Genomic DNA, 19,698 nt, shown 5'->3' on the forward strand with positions numbered 1-19,698 from the left:
AATTTAAAATACTGCTGTACGGCAAATAATTCACTTCAAAAATTTGATTAACTCGTATTAACTTTAATAATAAAAAATTTAAAAATTATTAAATAAAAAACCATAAACCATATATTTTAACTAAAATTAAAATGAAGTTTGCTAAGGAAAGGAATTTAAATCTCCTCTTTCACCAAAAGTTGTCAGTAGATCAGACAGAATGAAGCTAAGTGGAGTAACGCTTTTAAAAAGCGTCGAAAGATGGCAATGCATTTCTACATTTATATACTTTTAATGATTTATATTTCTTCAAAATTAAAACAAACAATTTAAAAATATTAGACAAAAATCGTAACAATTTTTTAACATTTCAAACCTTTTATTAACGAAAATTTATCAGCTGAAATAAGATAAAACCAAACAAAATCTTACTGCCACCTATCGACTGTCAACTAATAGTCAACAACTCATTCAGCCAGTTTCTTGCTTGCCATTCTCATCTAACTTACTTTAAAATCCGGGTACCGCGCACTGAAAATGGACATTCCTGATTCTGTTCACATTCCAGTGAGTATCATAATTATATAAATATATATTCTAGAATTTAGCTAGATACCTTAAAATCTTTGAGTAGCGAAGTTTGTCCCGTTATTAATTTTTTTTCTAATCTTAAACTTTACTAACCCATGTTATTCAAATATTCACTCACTATCATGTATTATTTTTCCAGGTTTCTCTTCAAAAATTAGAAAGGAAGGAAGGATCGGCCGATCCGTCCGAACGGCAGCGACAGCAGTTCGGCACGATCTATTTCCCGGAAGGCACCACAACGAACTACGCCTGCGTGTACATCACGGAGAGGCAGAGATCTTCTCTCGGCCCCACGGGAATCTGGCTTCTGCAGAGCCGTCCGTTGGACCAGACCGAGAAGTCCTTTGAAAATATCAAAGACTCCAAACACGAACTCAAAGAAGGACTTGAATATGTTGCTCTATACTATACTGGACCTGATATATTCCTCATTCAATAGAATTAAAAAAGAAACTAAATAAATACAATAATAAATAAAAACTTAAATATAATAACATGTTCAGTTAATCATTAACTGTTAATGAATTAACATTAACTGAATAGCACTTCCACAGATTCCATATATTTTTTATCCAATGTTCAACATGATTGTCTTTGAATGTTTTTGAATTAATTCAAATTTTTTATTTAGATAATTTTATCACATACGTGAATATTTTTCTTTACTGATATTTCTACCTTTTATTAGTGATAATGCCATTTTACAATCTATTATACATCCATTTAACTATTTGTCCTGCCGTGTATAGCTTAATTATTCTGTGAAATGTGTATATTTTGTATGTTTCTTGCAAACTAACTGTATAACTGTGATTCATTTTATTTTTATGATGTAAAAAAATGAAATACGAATGCCAAAAATAATTTTTATTGATTTGCTTATAAAACATTCAAAACTGTTCTTTACAAAAAAAAATAAATAAATGTAGTAATTATAACATTAATTACTATTATAATAATAATTATAATAAAATATTAATAATAATAAAATAATAATTATTATTATAGTAATAATAGAATTACTTAATAATAGGTTTTTTGAGAGTCTTTTTGCATAGTCTAGCAACAAGTCCACTTAATTGAAGTACAGTGTCGAGGCCTTGTGCTATTCTCATGTGGGTTAATCCTATTTCCTGGTCAATCAATCATTTAATAAATCAGCCAACCATTCATTTAATTGATCAATCAATCATTTAATTGATCGATCAATCAATTAATTGATCAATCAATCAATCTGTTAATCATCAATGGCCTAGCGGTAAAGGTCGCCTGTTCTTGTTACACAGTAATCAGGTTCAAATATAACCGATATATATAAAAGATCGTATTATAATCATTATACTTGAAAATTATCATAAAAACAGTTATATAGATATTATAAATATTAATTTATTTAATGGAATAAATTAAGGCGGAAATATATCCCACTCCGACATTAATATCTGATCCGACAATCCGGAATAAATACCTTGACGTATTCAAGCTTCAGGTATTCAGGTATGTCTTGGTGTGTTTTGCAAACTCGAAATATCACTGATATTATGTCTTCTGCCGAGTAGCCTATAATAAATTAATTAACTAATTAGTAAATAATTATACATACACACACACGCACACAAACATATATATATATATATACATACATATATATATACAATATTGTATGAATTCTACCGAATTGTTGGCATTAATCAATATAAAGTTTCTTTCCATTTTTCCTTACTAGAATTTTCTGGAGATTGTTCAATTTATTGCAAATAGAACTATTATCCAAGTTCATCATATAACTGGCGACAAATTGAAGTTTCAAATGCGCTTAATGGATGAAAACAAATCTACATTTTTCAGTTGATTTTGTCATATTTTCATGTGTAAGTGATCTCAATGCTAATAGGTAAAAATCTCAAGATCCATTTACCTCAAACTCACTAGCAGGAAGTTTTATAAAAGATAACCTCTCACCACTGGATCCGATATTTATAAAATTATTCATACAATATCAGCAGGCAATAAAAATAGCCTAAAGAACCTAACCTCATTAACAAGAGAGAGAGGAGAAAGAAAGAGAGAGAGGGGGTGGGGGAGAGAGAGAAGAGGAAGAAAGAGATAAAAAAGAAAAAATGGAAAGAAAGATCTAAAAACTAGTTAATCTCCGACCTAAGTTATGAAGATGATTGACAACTTGAAAGGCCTCATCAACATTGGCAGCCATGCACTGCTTGAACATGTCCTTGATCAGCAGCGGGTGCGGCTCGTCACACACCTGAATGAGAGCACGTGAAGAGCAACCAAAATAAATGGTCTTATTACTTTTTCATTTATCTACTTAAATAATTTTTTTTTAAATCAAACAGATGTAAGAGTGAATAACTAAATAAATCAAAGGCGGGCAAACGGCTATTTCACGTAAGCAAAATTATTTATTGGGTTTTTTTTACACTTTAATTTAAATATTTAATTGGAAACCAAAATTTCAAAAAAGTGTGTGCTTAAAGAGTATTGTACTTTCGTCAATTCTTACATTTTTCCTTGTCTAAGCTGATTTAAAATTTAAATGAAGTATTTAAATTTTAAATACTTCGTTGCCAAACTTTTTCAACATTTGTGTCTATATTCTACCTATATGCTTTTGTGAAGAAACATTTTTCCTTACTTATAATTATATATTGGCTATATACGTCTTACACAACTTACTAAACGGAGATTGATATATTGGCTATATACAGTGGCGGATCTGGGTGGGAGGAAAGGCACTGGCCCGCTGTGAGCGTTATTGGTGTTAAAAGTTAGTAAAAGTTGTTGTTTTAATGGAAAAATTAGTGTTTTTGAAGGGGAAATTTACATTATAGACAAACTTAGTCGGTGAGTTAGCTCAGTCGGTAGAAGTGTGTCATGTCTCGTACAGTTACGCGATGGCCTGGTTCGAATACCGTCGGTCCGAAACTTAAAGACTATCATACGCCATGATGCGGTGCTTGAGCGTGCATATGTGTGTGTACGCCGTGTGATGTGAATAGTACAACCTTGTCGAAGGAAGATTTAACTACAGGGATGATATGGAGGTAGGCGGTTCTGAGTTTGTCAGAGCTGCGTAATAAAGAACAAAAAAAATTATAAGCCCATCAAAGTTGTCTAAATTCGCCAGTCTATATATGCGCGCCTTCGAAAGCCGCAACTTCCTTCAATGAATGTGGTCCTAGCAAGACATTTAATTTGTAATTAAATTAATTAGATTAAAATTAACTCTTGTAATTAACATGCAACGTTTGTTCGCCTCCGAAATAAAGGATTTAATAATAGAATAATTAAATAAACAAACGAACGAATCAACAAACAAGCAAAGAAACAAACGACCAACAAATGAACGAACCAATAAACGAGCGAACCAACAAACAAATAATTCATTAATTTAACTAATAAATAAATTAATTGTTTGACATTAAAAAACAAATAAATGATCAATTAACTCAACGATTAATTAATTGAATAAATTTATATATTTGACACAATAAATCTTAACCTTGAAAACATTCTCACTATTAATATGACCATACCCCTGGTACGTGGACTGCAGGTTGTTCAACGCCTTATTCGAAGATTTCAATTATTTTATCAATTACTTATCATTTTAATTAATTAACTAAAGAATTAATTAATTGTTTTATTATTAGAGTATAATTTATTCAACTATTTAATTATTATTTTAAAAAACGTTAACAGGTTAAAAATCATTGATATAAAAATCAATTAAAAACCAAAAATAAATTAAAAACCCAAATAAGAATAATTATCTCGAACGAAGTTTTATAACACAATCACCTATCTCAGGGGTGGGCAAACTTTTTGCTGTGAGGACCGCATTGAGAACTATTTGACCTTTGAAGGGTCGCATATGTACTTAAATAGCAAACTTTTTCGACCCGGGGGAAATTTTTTTTAAGATTTGTGGCTTATTTTTTGGTCATAATGTCTGACTGACGGCTTTTTTGGCGAACAAAGCCTCGCGGGTCGCATAAAATAGCCGTAGTTTGCTCACCCCTGACCTATGTCATCGAATATTTATCAAGAAGTACCTCCAAGCCTATTATATTATCAAAAACTTGATCACTCCCTCTAAATAAAGTTTTGAGATACTATTTATGTAGTAATCCATTAGAAATTGTGAGGATACTGTTGGATACATCACATGGATACATATCCATGTTATATCCATATATGTTCATGATATACCCATGTATATATCCATGATATATATCCATGGACATCCATACCCCCTCAAAATCACATGACCACCATATCTACCAACATTCAGTTTTACATTACACTTATAGCTACACTCCAAGAGTGAATGAATGAATGAATGAATGAATGAATGAAAAATTTAAACAGAATTTTAAACTACCATGACCCCAACAGATACAGAGTTTATAACTTCAAGCGTCTTGGCATCGTTAGCGAGAAAGGGTAAAAAAAAAGGTCAAAGGTCAATTACACCCATTTTAGGTCCGAAGGAACCAACAATGGGCACAAGAGGGACGCACCACAGACGAAGCATGTGGTAGGCTGGGATTATTTTCTCATACTCGAATCAAACCCGACACAAATCTCTAATTTTTGTCGTTCGTTATAAAATCTGGTCCGTTTGTCTTGTGTTCTTACGAGTTATTCTACTAACTCAAATGAAAAAAACTCTTTTGAAGTTTGAGTTTTATGTTATTTTGAGCCTCCAGTTTAGTTAGGTCTGTAAAATTTTGAAAAATTCAAAAGTCCAAAACGAGGCAGAACCACTAACATGGCGGGCGAATTTTCTTTTCTTTTATTTTCGTATTTTTCATGAAACTCAACGACGCCTGATGCCCATTCAAATATTGACACTCAAAATAATTTTTCTAAATAATTCATCAAACGAAGGAAGGAACACCCTAGACGCACACCCTTTTGTTCTTATTTTTTAAAACTCTCTCTCTCTCTCTCTCTAACACACACACACACACACACACACACACACACACACACACACACACACACACACACACACACACGATACACAAACACCACACCACATCCATTCTTCATTCTATTCATTTTTTCTCACAATACAAATGCTTTCTCTCTCTCTCTCTCTCTCTCTCTCTCTCTCTCTCTCTCTCTCTCTCTCTCTCTCAGACATCCTTTTATTATTTCTCTCTCTCTCTAACCTGTCTCATGTCTCCCTGAGCGGTGAAAATGACGGCCTCCAATCCATCATCTGTGTGACTGACCTGTTCTTGTTCACATACATCTAATAATCTTGCTAGGACCTGTATGTATGCACATATGTGTGTGTGTGTGTTTGTATGTATGTATATGTGTGTGTGTGTTGGTTAGTTTGTATGTATGTATATGTGTGTTGCTTTGTTTGTATGTATGTATGTATATGTGTGTGTGTGTGTTTGTATGTATGTATATGTGTGTTTGTTTGTATGTGTGTGAGTATGTATGTATGTTTGTTTGTATATATGCTAATTACCTGTTGGTCTGTTAGCTTTGAGTATCTGAGTACAGCACAACGCGATTGGATAGGTTCTGAAATTGTGGGAGGAGTTTCGATGAAAAAAAAAAACCGGTGCTAATTATATCAATAGTTATCCATAGAATTTTAATAAATAAGCAATTGATTGACTGATTGATGATGCTAATTGTATGAAGTGAAAAATTTGAAACAAATTTTATTAAAAAATAATAAGCCACAATAATTCCTCAATTAAGAACAGGAAATCATAGTAATTATTATTTATTATAAAATAAATATTTATATCCAACCTATAATTAATTATATTATGTAATAATTATGAAATAAATTATATATGAAATAAATAATATAATACCTATAATTTTCTCAGAGGAATTGCAAGCCAAAGCAAATCTCGTGGTCTTCGAGTAGAGTTCCATCGTCCTTCTTAAGGCTTGTTGGGCGCCATCTGTCATGCTGTTTGTTTGTTTGTTCGTTTGTTTGTGTTTGTTGTAAGATGAACGAATGAGTGTTTGTTGTAAGATGAATGAATGAATGAATGAATGAATGAGTGAATGAATTAATTAATGAGTGAAAGAATGAATGAATGAGTGATTGACTTGAATGAATAAATGGACGGATGAATGATTGAATAGATGGGCAAATAATAAAGTGAATAAATAATTGAATGAATAAATAAATAAATGAAGAGCGAATTAATAGATGAATGAACAAAGAAATGGAAGGACAAATTAATGAATTAACAAACAGACAGACAAACAAACAGATAAACAGAGAAGAAATAACACCAAAGCTTAACCTATCGGCTTCGTCTACAGATAGACAGACAGACAAACAAACAAACAGACAGACAGGCAGAGAAAAAATAACATCGAAGTCTAACCTATCGGCTTCATCTAGAATGATAATCTTATGTCTTGATGGGGGGAGTGTTATCTTCTTCTGGGCAAACATCTTTATTTTATGCCTCACTACATCTATGCCTCTGGAGATGGAATTATGAAACAAATTATTATCATTCCAAATTATTCATTATTAATTATAATTAATAATTGTTCTTAATTAACTCAAATATTATGAATAATATGAAATAATATATGGAATAGATGATTCAATAAACGATAAATTCATTCATACATCCTATCATACACTCATTCAATCATTTGATAACTCATTTGATCATTCATTCATTTATAAATACATTCATTCATTCTTTCACTCATTTAATCATTTAATAATTCACTTGATCATTCATTCATTCATTTATACATACATTCACTCATTCACCCATTCAATCATTTATTAATTCATTTAATCATTCATACACTCTTTCACTCATTCAATCATTTAATAATTCATTTGATCATTCATTCACTCACTCATTCAATCAATCAATTAATCAAACCTAAAAATAAAAAAACCCTAATTCCACCTCCACCCATCTACCCACCTATCATTGGACGCATTCAGTTCAAGCACCGCCTCCTTAAAAAAACCGTCCAATAAGGTGCGAGCCAGGCATAATATGCTCGTTGTTTTGCCAGTACCTGGAGGTCCCTAATGTAAATGTGGCATACATTTCCTCAATTTTATCCTTTATATATGTCTGTACTCATGAACTCTATATATAACACATTATTATATTATTCATATTACAAACACACATACTTACACACACACACACACACTTACACACACAAGGTGCGAGCCAGGCACAATATGCTCGTCGTTTTATTTATATATATATATATATATATATATATATATATATATATATACATACATACATACTACACAGAAATAAGAACCAAACACTCACACACGCACACACATATATACTACACACAAAATATGCACACAAACACACACACACAAAATACATGCACACAAATACACACACACACACATACATACTACACACATATATACACAACACACATAGACACACATACACACACACAAAAATACTTGCACACAAACACATTCACACACACTCACAGACAGAAGAACTCACAGATATAATGATGTTAGGCACATTCCCCTCTTGAGCAAAAATTTCCAACCTGCTCACCGTCTCCTCGTTCCCGACGACATCTTTCAGGAGGACGGGCCTGTATTTCTCGATCCTGATATGAAGTTGACAATTGATTCATTCAGACATGAAATTGAAGAGAAGTGTTAACAAAATAAATGCAAAGCTGTTGTCATACTATGGCTAATAAAGACAGTTGATAACTTTAATGAAGTTGTTTGGCCTCAAGTTGGTTTTCATTACTACTAGATGAGGTATAGCTATCAAATTTGTTGAAAACTCAGATGTGCTATTTGGCTTTTTTGAATGGTTGGTATAAAACACTTATACTAGAGAGAGAGAGAGAGAGAGAGAGAGAGAGAGAGAGAGAGAGAGAGAGAGAGAGAGAGAGAGAGAGAGAGAGAGAGAGAGAGAGAGAGAGAGAGAGAGAAATACCAACAAATGTGAACAACGATACCTGAGGAATAATTTATAACACAACTTTTATATTTAGTTTATTGATAGAGCCGAGCAGCACAGAACCTAACTAAATGTTTTCAAAGAACATCTCTTGTCTTTACAATTGGAAAATAGTTATTATTATATATCTCCTACAATTATGATATCCCACTCTATCTTCCTAATATCTTATATATCTATTTATCCTCATGTATCTACTATCTATATTTGTCTTATCTATCTGACTATCCTCTTTCTTTCTTTTTCCACAAAGCATGGAAGTTGCAAGCGAGTTTTGATATTATATTACAAAAGGTGTGTCTCAAATGTTGTTAATAAGTGAATAAATCAGACATTTATATATTAAAATAATTAATATATATATATATATATATATTAATTAATATATATACAATAATATAATTATTTTTTATTAATAATTTAATGTTAATCTATTATATTTAATTCATAGACAAAATCTTATTATGTAGGTACTTGGAATTAAAAATTGCGCTTTTAAACAACGTTTTTTAAGATTATAACAAGACAAGAACAGATTATTAAAAAGGGGCAGGAGCTAAATGACCCAAAATTTACCTTTTTAAATTTATTTTATAACAATCGATTTTCACTTAATTTTTTAAAAAAACTTTCTTTTCTTTACTATTTTTTGGATTACACAGAACTGATCTCAGATTTTGCCTCATTCATATTACTAATTTCACTGACAATTTATTTTTACTTGATTTTATTAAGTTTCAACTCATTCTCTTCTTTACCATTTTTTGGATTACACAGTACTGATTAAAGATTTTGCAGAATTCATATTACCAATTTCGCTAACACTTTAATTTTATTTAATTTTATTAACTTTTTCTTTTCTTTACCTACCTACCTTAGGGAACCGGGTCTCTGGATGCAAAACGAAGATTGATTTCTTTTCTCTGCCATTTTTTAGACTACACAGTATGGATTGAAGTTTTTGTAGCATTCATATTACTAACTTCATTTTCAATAACTAACAAACTAACTAACTAACCAGGGCAGCTCGTAGGTACTGGCGCATCTTCTAGGACTTTCACCCTCCTCAATATTTACCTTTTCTCCATCATCTACGTCCATCACTTCAGCCGATCCATCGTCGGCCATTTTGTATTTATAATTGACGGAAAATTTTACGAAATACGTTTTATTAGTGGCAATTTTGGAAAAAATTTTGTCAGTTTAATTAAGTTTTAAATTTTGGAAAAATTCTATCAATTTAATACTTGGCGCTAGGTAAAAGTAGGAGTGGATCTAAGTTGAAGTTTTTAAAAAAGCCTATGAAACACGAGATAAGACTTAACAAGTTGGAACCACCATTTAAAATTTATATTCAAAAGTTTTACTGATTTTTTTAGTTTTATTTTTGTTAAAATTTATATTATTTTTTATTATAATATTAGGAAAATGTAAATTTTGATACGATACAACATTAAGTTTTAATCATATAACTAGAATTAATATAACGGCCTCTGCTTACTTTTAACAGTCGAACAAGGAGGGTACTTCCGGAGGAGAGATGGAGGTCAATTTTTTATCGTTCGAGTCTCGAGTCAAAATTAACGATCGTATATTTATTAATTTCGGATTATTGCTTTTTAAAATGTTTCAAAAGGTTTTAAATTTTAATTTTTTTAATATTATTCAATGTGGTAATTAATTACTTTTATTTGGTAAAAATTTAAAAAAATAAAATCGACATTACCGAAAATAATTAAAAGTTGAAAAATTGAGGTTCTTTGCATATCCCTGCTTCAACCCATAAGAAAGTGTTGCATACATGGATATTGTATGATATGGCATAAAGATGTTTACCTGGCTATTAATTTTTCTTAGTTCTGTGGAATAAAGAGAACATAATTTGGCGCGTAAACATTTCTTCGCCTTGGTTGACATTGCATTGTTTTACTTTTTTGTATTTAATCGTCTACACGAAGTTTTCGTTTTTATAACATAACATTTAAATAATTGTTTATTTATTTATTTATTTAATTATTTTATATACATTGAGTTTAACCATGCCCATGTGCTCAATATCCCAATGTCATGGGTCTTATAAAGATATCGACGTAACTTTACATAGGTATGTATGTATGTATATATAACAATAATTATAAAATTTTAACTTAAAATTGTTAAGCTTTTTTTCAATAATAAAACCGAACAGACTACCAAAAGATGACAGCCAAAGAATACAGTGGCAAAAAAATTTTGAAAATCATATTACATATTTTTATAGTAAAAAAGATATTTTCATCTGCAGCAGGCATTTTTTACAAGAATGCTTTTACAAAGTAGGTTCTAGAATGCTACTTAAAAAAACTTCAGTTCCTACAGTATTCCCAAAGGTTTTGTTTTTTTTGTAACTAACAAACAATTTTTAATTTAAAAAGTTTGAAAAAAATTAAATTAACATTAAAATTAATACCAATGCATCATGAAAAATGAATCACTAATTATTTAATTGCATGACACTAACACATTATAGTTAGTATATTAATTAGATATTTGTTCCTGCAAATCACATAATGGAATACATTTATCATTTTCAGCTTTTATCAAATGATCAGGCAGATACTCTATCTGAAATACAATCGCCATTAATGGTGGAGACAAACTCAACTGATAAACCAGTATGTATATTTAGCGTGCGTGATGTGCGTGTATTCATGTGTGTTGGGTTTAATTTCAAAATTAATTTGATCACAATAGAATAAAATTTTTTTCATATCCCCCATTCAGGTTCCATATAATGTCACTATCATCAATATTGAACCTGACAGTGTGGAAGTTAAGGTATGTATATTTAATTTTTATTATTGTAAATATTATCAATTACTTTTGCTGTTTTATATTTTTTAAATAAAAAAAAATTATAGATAGAAGATGAAGAAATTGATGTTGATACTGTTGAACAAGATGAAATGGTTTGAAAAACGTTTTATAAAATTTGATTGATTGATTTATGATTGACTGGTTGAATAATTGGTTGATTAAATGATTGATTGATTGACTGAATTGCATGCAATCCTTTTATAAGATTGACTACAAAGTTGAAGAAATTGATATTGATACTGTTGAACAAGATGAAACGGTTTGGTTTGAAAAACATTTTATAAAATTTGATTAATTGAATAATTGGTTGATTAAATGATTGATTGATTGACTGAATTGCATGCAATTCTTTTTTAAGATTGACTACAAAGTTGAAGAAAACCCTGATTATATGTCACCAGAAGAGGTATGTTACATTTTAAATTACACTATATTGTGATAATAATAATAATTGATCATTTAAATTACAGCAGCAATACCCCATGACTAAACCACGTAATCCAAAATTATAACTTACTTATAATAATAATACCATTTAATATTATAACAATACTACCAAACATTAATTACAACTCATGGTGATGTTAATAATACAATTCAATCCGTAACTATAATGCATAAATTGTTTGTTCAGGTTTCTATGGAAAGTTCGCACACAATGCATCTAACAGTAGAGACATACAAATCTATCTCGCATGCTAGCATTTAAGATTTTCATATATTTTCCCAATTGATTTAGTTGTAAAATAATATCATTTATATGTTTATTTTCATTATATTTTACTGTATTTTATTTAAAAAATTTTGATATTTCTACTAAATAATTTAAAAATGGAGTCTCCCTCGTGCATATACAACCCACTAACGACTTTTTGCATTTAAACTCAGCCAGTCAATGCAACAGGGCGTCATAAACATTGGTTGAGCAAAGCCATCAAAAAATATAACTTTCACAAATTATATTCAAATTTTTTCATCATTTTCCTCTCCTCAGGACCACAGCTATTTCGCAAGTTCATTCACAATAGAGCAAAAGATTAAACAGATGCGTCTGATGGCCAAAAATTTGAAAAAAAGTTACAGAAGAAGGTTAATTAAATATGTGCACCTCAATATGGCTTACAAGGTGGTGGAGAAGAAATTAAGGACGAGTAAACAGCTTAATGAGTATCTGATAAGAAGCCTTGGTTGTTTTCGGGTTTGTGTATGTGTGTGTGTATTTGATAATTTAAAGTTGATAAAAAATGGTGCTAGTTTCATTAAAATGTTTCTAATACTTCCTAAATGATATAATTTACTATAATTCACTTTAATTTTCTGTTTCAGAATGATGAATTCAGCTGGGCTGATAGCGAAGATGATGACGAGATTGAATGAGCAACTTAATCGCATATAACCTTGAAAAACAGTTTCGAACACACGCACACACATACACACACACATATATATATCAATCAATTCTCGTTTATAGTCTCCATCCGTTATGGGTCGGACTTTTTTATTCCATTCATCAGTTTCTGTCTCCAAGCCGATCTATCCATTGCGTCTGTCTCCTTGAGACCAAGTTCTCCTGTATGGTCTGCGTCCAAGACTTTTTTGGCGACCTCTTGGGCGGGTGCCAGGCACCTGGTGTTCAGTAACAGAAATTATTGTATTGTTTTCGCTTCGCTTCACATGGCCAAACCATCGTAGGCGATGACGACGACATGCATCCTTCAACGTGCACAGTCCCGATCGGTTCAGGATATCGGTTGTATGGATATGGTCTCTTAGGTCAACATGCTACATCCAACGAATCATCTTCATGTCAGTTCGGGGAAGAAAAAAGTTGGTAGACCTGCAAAAAATAAATAGACGACATTATTGAATGGACTGGTGTTGGTTCAATAAAACTGGCTAAAGATAGAAAAGGTTTTTGGAATGAAAAAAGGAAAAAAATAAATGTGAAAAGCATGCTTAGATGTACACCATCGGCCTCGACGGTCCCCCGATGGACAAAGGAGGATCATTGATTGATGGATTGATTGATTGATTGATCATCCAAAAAAGTTTCATTTCAGAAAAATTGAACAAAATGTATAAATGTCAATATTAAAATAAATATAAGCATCAATACATTTGTCATAAATTTTCCGGAATCAAAATCTTAAATCATTTTATTTTCAACTAACCGATTTGATAACTAAGTTTATAGAAATGAAAAAAGCAACTTAGACGATAATCGCTGAGCAATCAGTTAAAAACTGATTGTTTACTTTAACTTTAACTAAAATTCACTTTTCGACAAATATAGCGATTCTATGTAACAAATTTGTTAGATTGACCTTGACCTCATGTATAAACAATGCATATATATATAATGAGTCTGCCATATCCATAATATATATATATATATATATTGTTGAATATTGGTAAATAGGCCTTCTCTTGGTTTTAATGTTATTTAAATTTTAACGACTTTCCATAAAATTAATTATGTACCTGCATTTATTTAATTTGAATGTTTGTTTACTATCTTAAGGGATTTTCCATAATTTTTTGCCATTTAAAATTTAAATCTCCGATATCAAATAAAACGGCGATTTTAATTAAAAATAGAACGATGAATTTTGTAACAATGACAACCTAATTTGTTTTTTATTTGTTTATTTGCCTTTTTTTAAATTTATAATATTAATTAATTTTAGCTTAATTTTTTGGTGTTTTTCAAGGACTTTTAAACCACACCCCAAAAAATTGTTTCGTTTAAAATTTAAATTTAAAAAAAAATTTAATAAATCCATTTTCAATCATACCACACAAATGCAATAATATTTTATTGTCATATAATTGTTGATCTATGTTTTAAATTTAAAAACTGAATCTTCAAGACTATATTAAATTAAACAAAAAACTTAAAATTTGACCCTGAAAATTAGTTTTAACTTTTTATTGAATTAAATAAAGTTTTAAAAAATTGAAATTTAGTTTAAACTTTAAACTAAAATTAAATTTATTAAATTAACATGATTAAACTTTCATGTCATAATCATAAAGTTTTATCCCACATTACTTTATTTAACAGTTAACTACTATTTATTTAAAATAATATTTATTAATTGATCATTCATCAGCAAGATGATTGATAAGCTAACATTTTAACAATAACATAATTAATTAGTGAATATAATAATAATATAATTTAATTATTTAATCGAAATTCTATCTAATGTAGCTACTCACTGCACTGGTGGTATATACATGATATATAAATGATAAAAATAATACAAAGTATAAAAATATAATATATTAATTATATTATATTTTTATATATGGAAAAATATATTATTATAATTATATTATATATTTATATGTTATGTTATTTTTATATATTATATTTCAAAAGGGTATATTAATACTAATAAGAATAACAAGATGTCATTATGTAAGTGTGATTTAGTAAATTGCTCTGATCGTAAATATGTTTTTTATTGCAACGACCTCGATAAGAGTTCTAGCGCTATTCAGATATGATGATGAAATTAGTAAAACCGACAAACACTTGTTGAAGTTTTCGGTGATGAGTATGATGATGTCCAGTTCATCTGGAATCAGTAAAACCAACATCACAGTGATTAATGTTGGAATTAGCAACAGCAATAATTCTAAGTGGTGGCTTAATCAATAAACTATAATAAATAAATAATTGAAGGAATTTAAAAAAAAAAGTTGATTAAATTCTTAGAATCATCTATAATTACCTAGATTAATTATATTATAATTAATTTAAAATATAATTATGGATGGGCCGACGACACTTGACGCCGAACAGTTGGAGCTATTAAGAAAACTCGAACAGGCAAACGAGTTAGAGATAATTCTGAGAATTAAATAAACTTTTTATTTTAATCTTTCAATAATAATAATAAAAATTATTATAATGATATTTTCCATATTTGATACTTAGTTTCTCTTTTGAACTTTAAAAGGTTCAATTCTTACTAAAAATTCTTGTATTTTTTTTATTTTATAATTATAATTTTTATAATGATTAATTAATTAAAACATGAAAATAATATGTTATTTATAATATGTTAATTATAATATGTTAATTATAATATGTTAATTGTAAGGTTCAATTCTTACTAAAAATTCCAGATTTTTTTCATTTTATTATTATTTTTATAATTATAATATGTTAATTATAATATGTTAATTACAATATGTTAATTACAATATGTTAATTACAATTAGTTAATTATAATATGTTAATTACAATATGTTAATTACAATATGTTAATTACAATATGTTAATTATAATATGCTAATTAGGAAACTGGCAGAAGACATAAAGGCACCCACGACCTCTAGTTTCTTCAAAAAACATTCGAGGCAGAATTCGACATCCAGCCTACTATCGAACCTCTCATCTACGTCAGCGTCATCGAATTACTTTGATGCATCTAACAACTGCAGCTGCAACTTTACTAGCCACAGCAGCAGCAACTTCACTAACCACAGCAGCAGCAGCAGCAACTTCACTAACCACAGCAGCAACAGTAGCCACAACAACTTCGCCACCACCACCAACAACAGAACTCCGAACAGTTTGGAAATTAGCCCTGTATTTTGTAAGGCCAACCAGAACGCAACATCATCAACGATGATTAACTATAACAATCAACTGCCTAACTACAGAGATAACAATCATCAACAACAGCAACAACAACAACATCAACAACAACAACAACATCAACAGCAACAACAACAATCTTCTTACTATCACCAAGAGGATCAGAGCCAACAATACGCCAACAATGCACCAGCAACAACATCAACAACATCTCAAATGGAAAACAAACAATCATGGGAAATGTGGGTTTCACTAATAACCAAATGGAACGCAAAATCGTCAGAGAAGGACCACAAGAAGCCGCAGAGGCTCGCTAAACTTCGGCAAACTGCGGGAGACATTTTTAAACAGGACTGGTCGATCCCAGATCCACTGAGGGGCCTGGTGTGGCAGCTGGTGAGTGGAGTTCGCGACGAAGGCCGGCCACTGCTTGTCATTAGGAAAGGTGTTTTTTGGGGATGATGATGGTGATGGTTTTAATGATGGTGATGATTTTAACGATGATGGTGATGGTGATATTGATGATGATGTTAATGATGATGATGGTGGTGATATTGATGATGATGGTGATGATTTTAATGATGGTGATGATTTTAATGATGATGATGATGGTGATATTGATGATGATGTTAATGATGATGATGATGATGGTGGTGATGGTGATATTGATGATGATGATGGTGATGTTAATAATGATGAGGATGTGATGTGTGTGTGTGTGTGTGTGTGTGTCTTATATGTTTAAATATTGCTAATGGATTTAATTTAGGAAATTTGCTACAACTAAACACACTATAATGTGTGTGTGTGGTGTGTGTGTATGTATGTGTGTGTGTTTGTATGTGTGTGTGTATGTATGTATGTGTGTTTGTATGTGTGTGTGTTTGTATGTGTGTGTTTGTATGTATGTATGTATGTATGCGTTGTATTATTAGTATATTACTCGACAACTTCCTAATAAGATTCTTGACTCTGTTAACATCATACTAATTTTCAGGCAGATTAAAGATTACAATATTATTTGTTTGTGTATATGTATGTATGTGTATGTATATATGTGTGTATGTATGTGTTTATGTATGTATATGTATGTGTATATGTATGTGTGTGTATGTGTATATGTATGTATGTATGTATGTGTGAAATATTTTCATGTTTTAATTAATTAATCATTATAAAGATAATTATAATATATAATAATTAATATAATATATAAATATATATAATAATTAATTATTATTATTATCTATTTACCATAGGCTCAAACGACTCTGCTGATAACGATGCCAGTAACGATGATGATAATAGTAGCGATGACGTCACGGCGATGAGGCCGATGGTGATGATGATGAATGTCAAGAGGAGGGTCAGTATGTCCAAAGCGTCGACATGGGTTGGTCACTGTTGTTGATTATTATTATTATTATTATTATTATTATTATTATTATTATTATCATCACTATGGTGATGTTGATGATGATGGTGATGATGATGGTGATAGTGATGATGATGATGGTAATGATGTTGATGGTGATATTGGTGATGATGATGATGGTGTTTATGACGATGATGATGATGATGGTAGTGTTGATGATGATGATGATGATGGTGGTATTTATGATGATGTTGATGGTGATATTGGTGATGATGATGATGGTGATATTGATGATGATGATAGTCATTGTTGAGTTAGAGTTGCAACCACAACGATGACGATGATGATGATGATGTTGGTGATAACGATTAGGGTTACAACTGATGGTGATGATGATGCTGATAAGGATGACGATGATGATGATGACGACGACGATGCTAATGAAGATGATGTTTTTGCATTTCTCATCATCATCAGAATCGTGTTTGCTTTTTACTCTCAGGCTCATTTCCTTCGCTGAAAACTTCGGCAACATTTGAGAAGAATGATTTTTCAAAATGGCACAAGAAGTCAATGTCTATCTCTGCTATCAGCACTGCCAGAGCACCAGCTCCACTGCCAATAGCTACATCATCAACAACATCAACATCATCATCGTCATCATCATCTGCAACAACAGCCGCAACATTTGCGACAACAACAACAACATTTTCAACAACAACAGCAACATTTGCAACAATAGCAGCAACATTTGCGACAACAACAGCAACTTTTTCGACACCAACAGCAACATTTGCAACAATAGCAGCAACATTTGCAACAATAGCAGCAACATCTGCAACAACAATAACTGCAACAACATCAACATCAACATCTGCAGCAACATCAACGACGACGTCAACATCATTGCTACCAACAACAACAGCATCAACATTGTTGCCATCAACAAAAATTAGTATCAAATTGAATGATGATGAGGATGACGTGATCGAAAATGCAACAGATACAACAACAACAACTACAACAACAACAACAACTACAACTACAACAATAACTACTACAACTAATGCTGACAGCATTAATAATGTTGAAGTACCTGTTTTTTTGCAGCAGCAACAACAACAACAACAACATCAACAACAACATCAACAACAACAACATCAACAACATCAACAACATCAACAACGACAACATCAACAACAACAACATCAACAACATCAACAACAACATCAACAACAACAACATCAACAACAACAACATCAACAACAACATCAACAACAACAACATCAACAACAACAACATCAACAACAACATCAACAACAACAACAACAACATCAACAACAACATCAACAACAACAGCAGAAGTTTTCACATCAGTTAAAGTTGTTGCGACAGCAGAATATACAAACCTTGTCTTATATGGATCTTTTGAAGTTACCATCATCATTCGAAAAAACCATAGCTAGGGATATTGCCAGGACTTATCCCAAACACGAAATGTTTAAAGTTGGTTGGTTGGTTGGTTGGAGGATTGATTGGTTGGTTGATTGGTTGGTTAATTGATTGGTTTGTTAGTTGATTGTTTGATTGATTGGCTGGTTGAGTGATTGCTTGATTGGTTAGTTAATTTGCTTGATAATTGATTGATGAATAATTGATTGATTGGTTGGTTTTTTGGTTGATTGGTTAAACGATTGATTTACTGCCAACCGACTGACTGACTTATTTATTAAAATGTATTAATTAACTATTTGTGTCCCAATAGATTATTTATCCACTCATTAACCAATCACATTAATTGGGTCATTCACGGTCCAACCAATCATTTCAATTAGTTGGTTCGTTTACAACCAATTACAATTACCAATTAGAATTAATTGGATACTCACCAGCCTATCAAATTTGTTTTGTCTTCCACTCATCAACCAATCAAACTAGTTTTGTCATCCACTCACCAACCAATCAAATTAAATGTGTCAATGACCTCAAGGTCACGTGGGGCGAAGGTCAAGAAAATCTGTACAACGTGGCTAAGGCTTATTCAGTCTACGATCGTGATGTTGGTTATTGCCAGGGTAGCTCGTTCATCATTGGTCTGTTGCTTATGCACGTGAGTCTTTCTATTGGCTGGCCGGTTGGCCTGTGGGAGGAGTTAAAAATTTATAGGCCGTGTTGTCTGATTGCTATTGGCTGATTAATAAATTATTTTATTTTTATTTTTCTTCATCCATTTATACTTTTATTTTTCATTCATTCATTCGTTCGTTCGTACGTTCGTTCGT

General features: G+C 30.9%; 5 protein-coding genes across 5 annotated transcripts in view; 4 read left to right on the forward strand and 1 right to left on the reverse strand.

Moving 5' to 3' along the window:
* Nucleotides 1-200: 200 nt before the first annotated feature.
* HELRODRAFT_194647 (hypothetical protein) lies at nt 201-1,431 on the forward strand. Its single transcript, XM_009033399.1, has 2 exons — nt 201-546; nt 710-1,431. The coding sequence occupies exons 1-2, from the start codon at nt 517-519 to the stop codon at nt 1,007-1,009; spliced, it is 330 nt and encodes a 109-aa protein (XP_009031647.1). The 5' UTR covers nt 201-516; the 3' UTR covers nt 1,010-1,431.
* On the reverse strand, nt 1,418-10,069 carry HELRODRAFT_186210 (hypothetical protein). The gene is made up of 12 exons (XM_009033400.1): nt 9,807-10,069; nt 9,592-9,770; nt 8,097-8,208; nt 7,533-7,639; nt 6,966-7,067; nt 6,438-6,538; nt 6,080-6,135; nt 5,769-5,870; nt 4,091-4,156; nt 2,728-2,833; nt 2,039-2,130; nt 1,418-1,703 (listed from the first exon to the last, which is right to left on the reverse strand). Exons 2-12 carry the CDS (start codon nt 9,699-9,701, stop codon nt 1,590-1,592), a joined length of 1,068 nt encoding a protein of 355 aa, XP_009031648.1. The 5' UTR covers nt 9,702-9,770; nt 9,807-10,069; the 3' UTR covers nt 1,418-1,589.
* A 543-nt stretch (nt 10,070-10,612) lies between these two features.
* On the forward strand, nt 10,613-12,806 carry HELRODRAFT_182668 (hypothetical protein; the record flags this gene model as incomplete). The annotated part of the gene is made up of 8 exons (XM_009033401.1): nt 10,613-10,677; nt 10,762-10,888; nt 11,147-11,227; nt 11,337-11,390; nt 11,474-11,521; nt 11,788-11,835; nt 12,424-12,627; nt 12,756-12,806. 8 exons carry the CDS (start codon nt 10,613-10,615, stop codon nt 12,804-12,806), a joined length of 678 nt encoding a protein of 225 aa, XP_009031649.1.
* Nucleotides 12,807-15,207: 2,401 nt separating this feature from the next.
* On the forward strand, nt 15,208-16,503 carry HELRODRAFT_182669 (hypothetical protein; the record flags this gene model as incomplete). The annotated part of the gene is made up of 2 exons (XM_009033402.1): nt 15,208-15,275; nt 15,741-16,503. 2 exons carry the CDS (start codon nt 15,208-15,210, stop codon nt 16,501-16,503), a joined length of 831 nt encoding a protein of 276 aa, XP_009031650.1.
* A 1,771-nt stretch (nt 16,504-18,274) lies between these two features.
* HELRODRAFT_116521 (hypothetical protein) overlaps nt 18,275-19,698 on the forward strand; it is a gene marked incomplete at its 3' end in the record, with an annotated part of 6,128 nt that continues 4,704 nt past the window's right edge. Inside the window, exons 1-3 of the mRNA XM_009033403.1 lie at nt 18,275-18,623; nt 18,726-18,922; nt 19,407-19,526. Of these exons, the coding sequence (XP_009031651.1) occupies nt 18,836-18,922; nt 19,407-19,526 (207 nt within the window). The 5' untranslated portion in view covers nt 18,275-18,623; nt 18,726-18,835. The remainder of the gene's footprint in view (nt 18,624-18,725; nt 18,923-19,406; nt 19,527-19,698) is intronic.

The sequence above is a fragment of the Helobdella robusta genome (genome assembly GCF_000326865.2).
Source record: "Helobdella robusta unplaced genomic scaffold HELROscaffold_90, whole genome shotgun sequence".
Taxonomy (NCBI): domain Eukaryota; kingdom Metazoa; phylum Annelida; class Clitellata; order Rhynchobdellida; family Glossiphoniidae; genus Helobdella; species Helobdella robusta.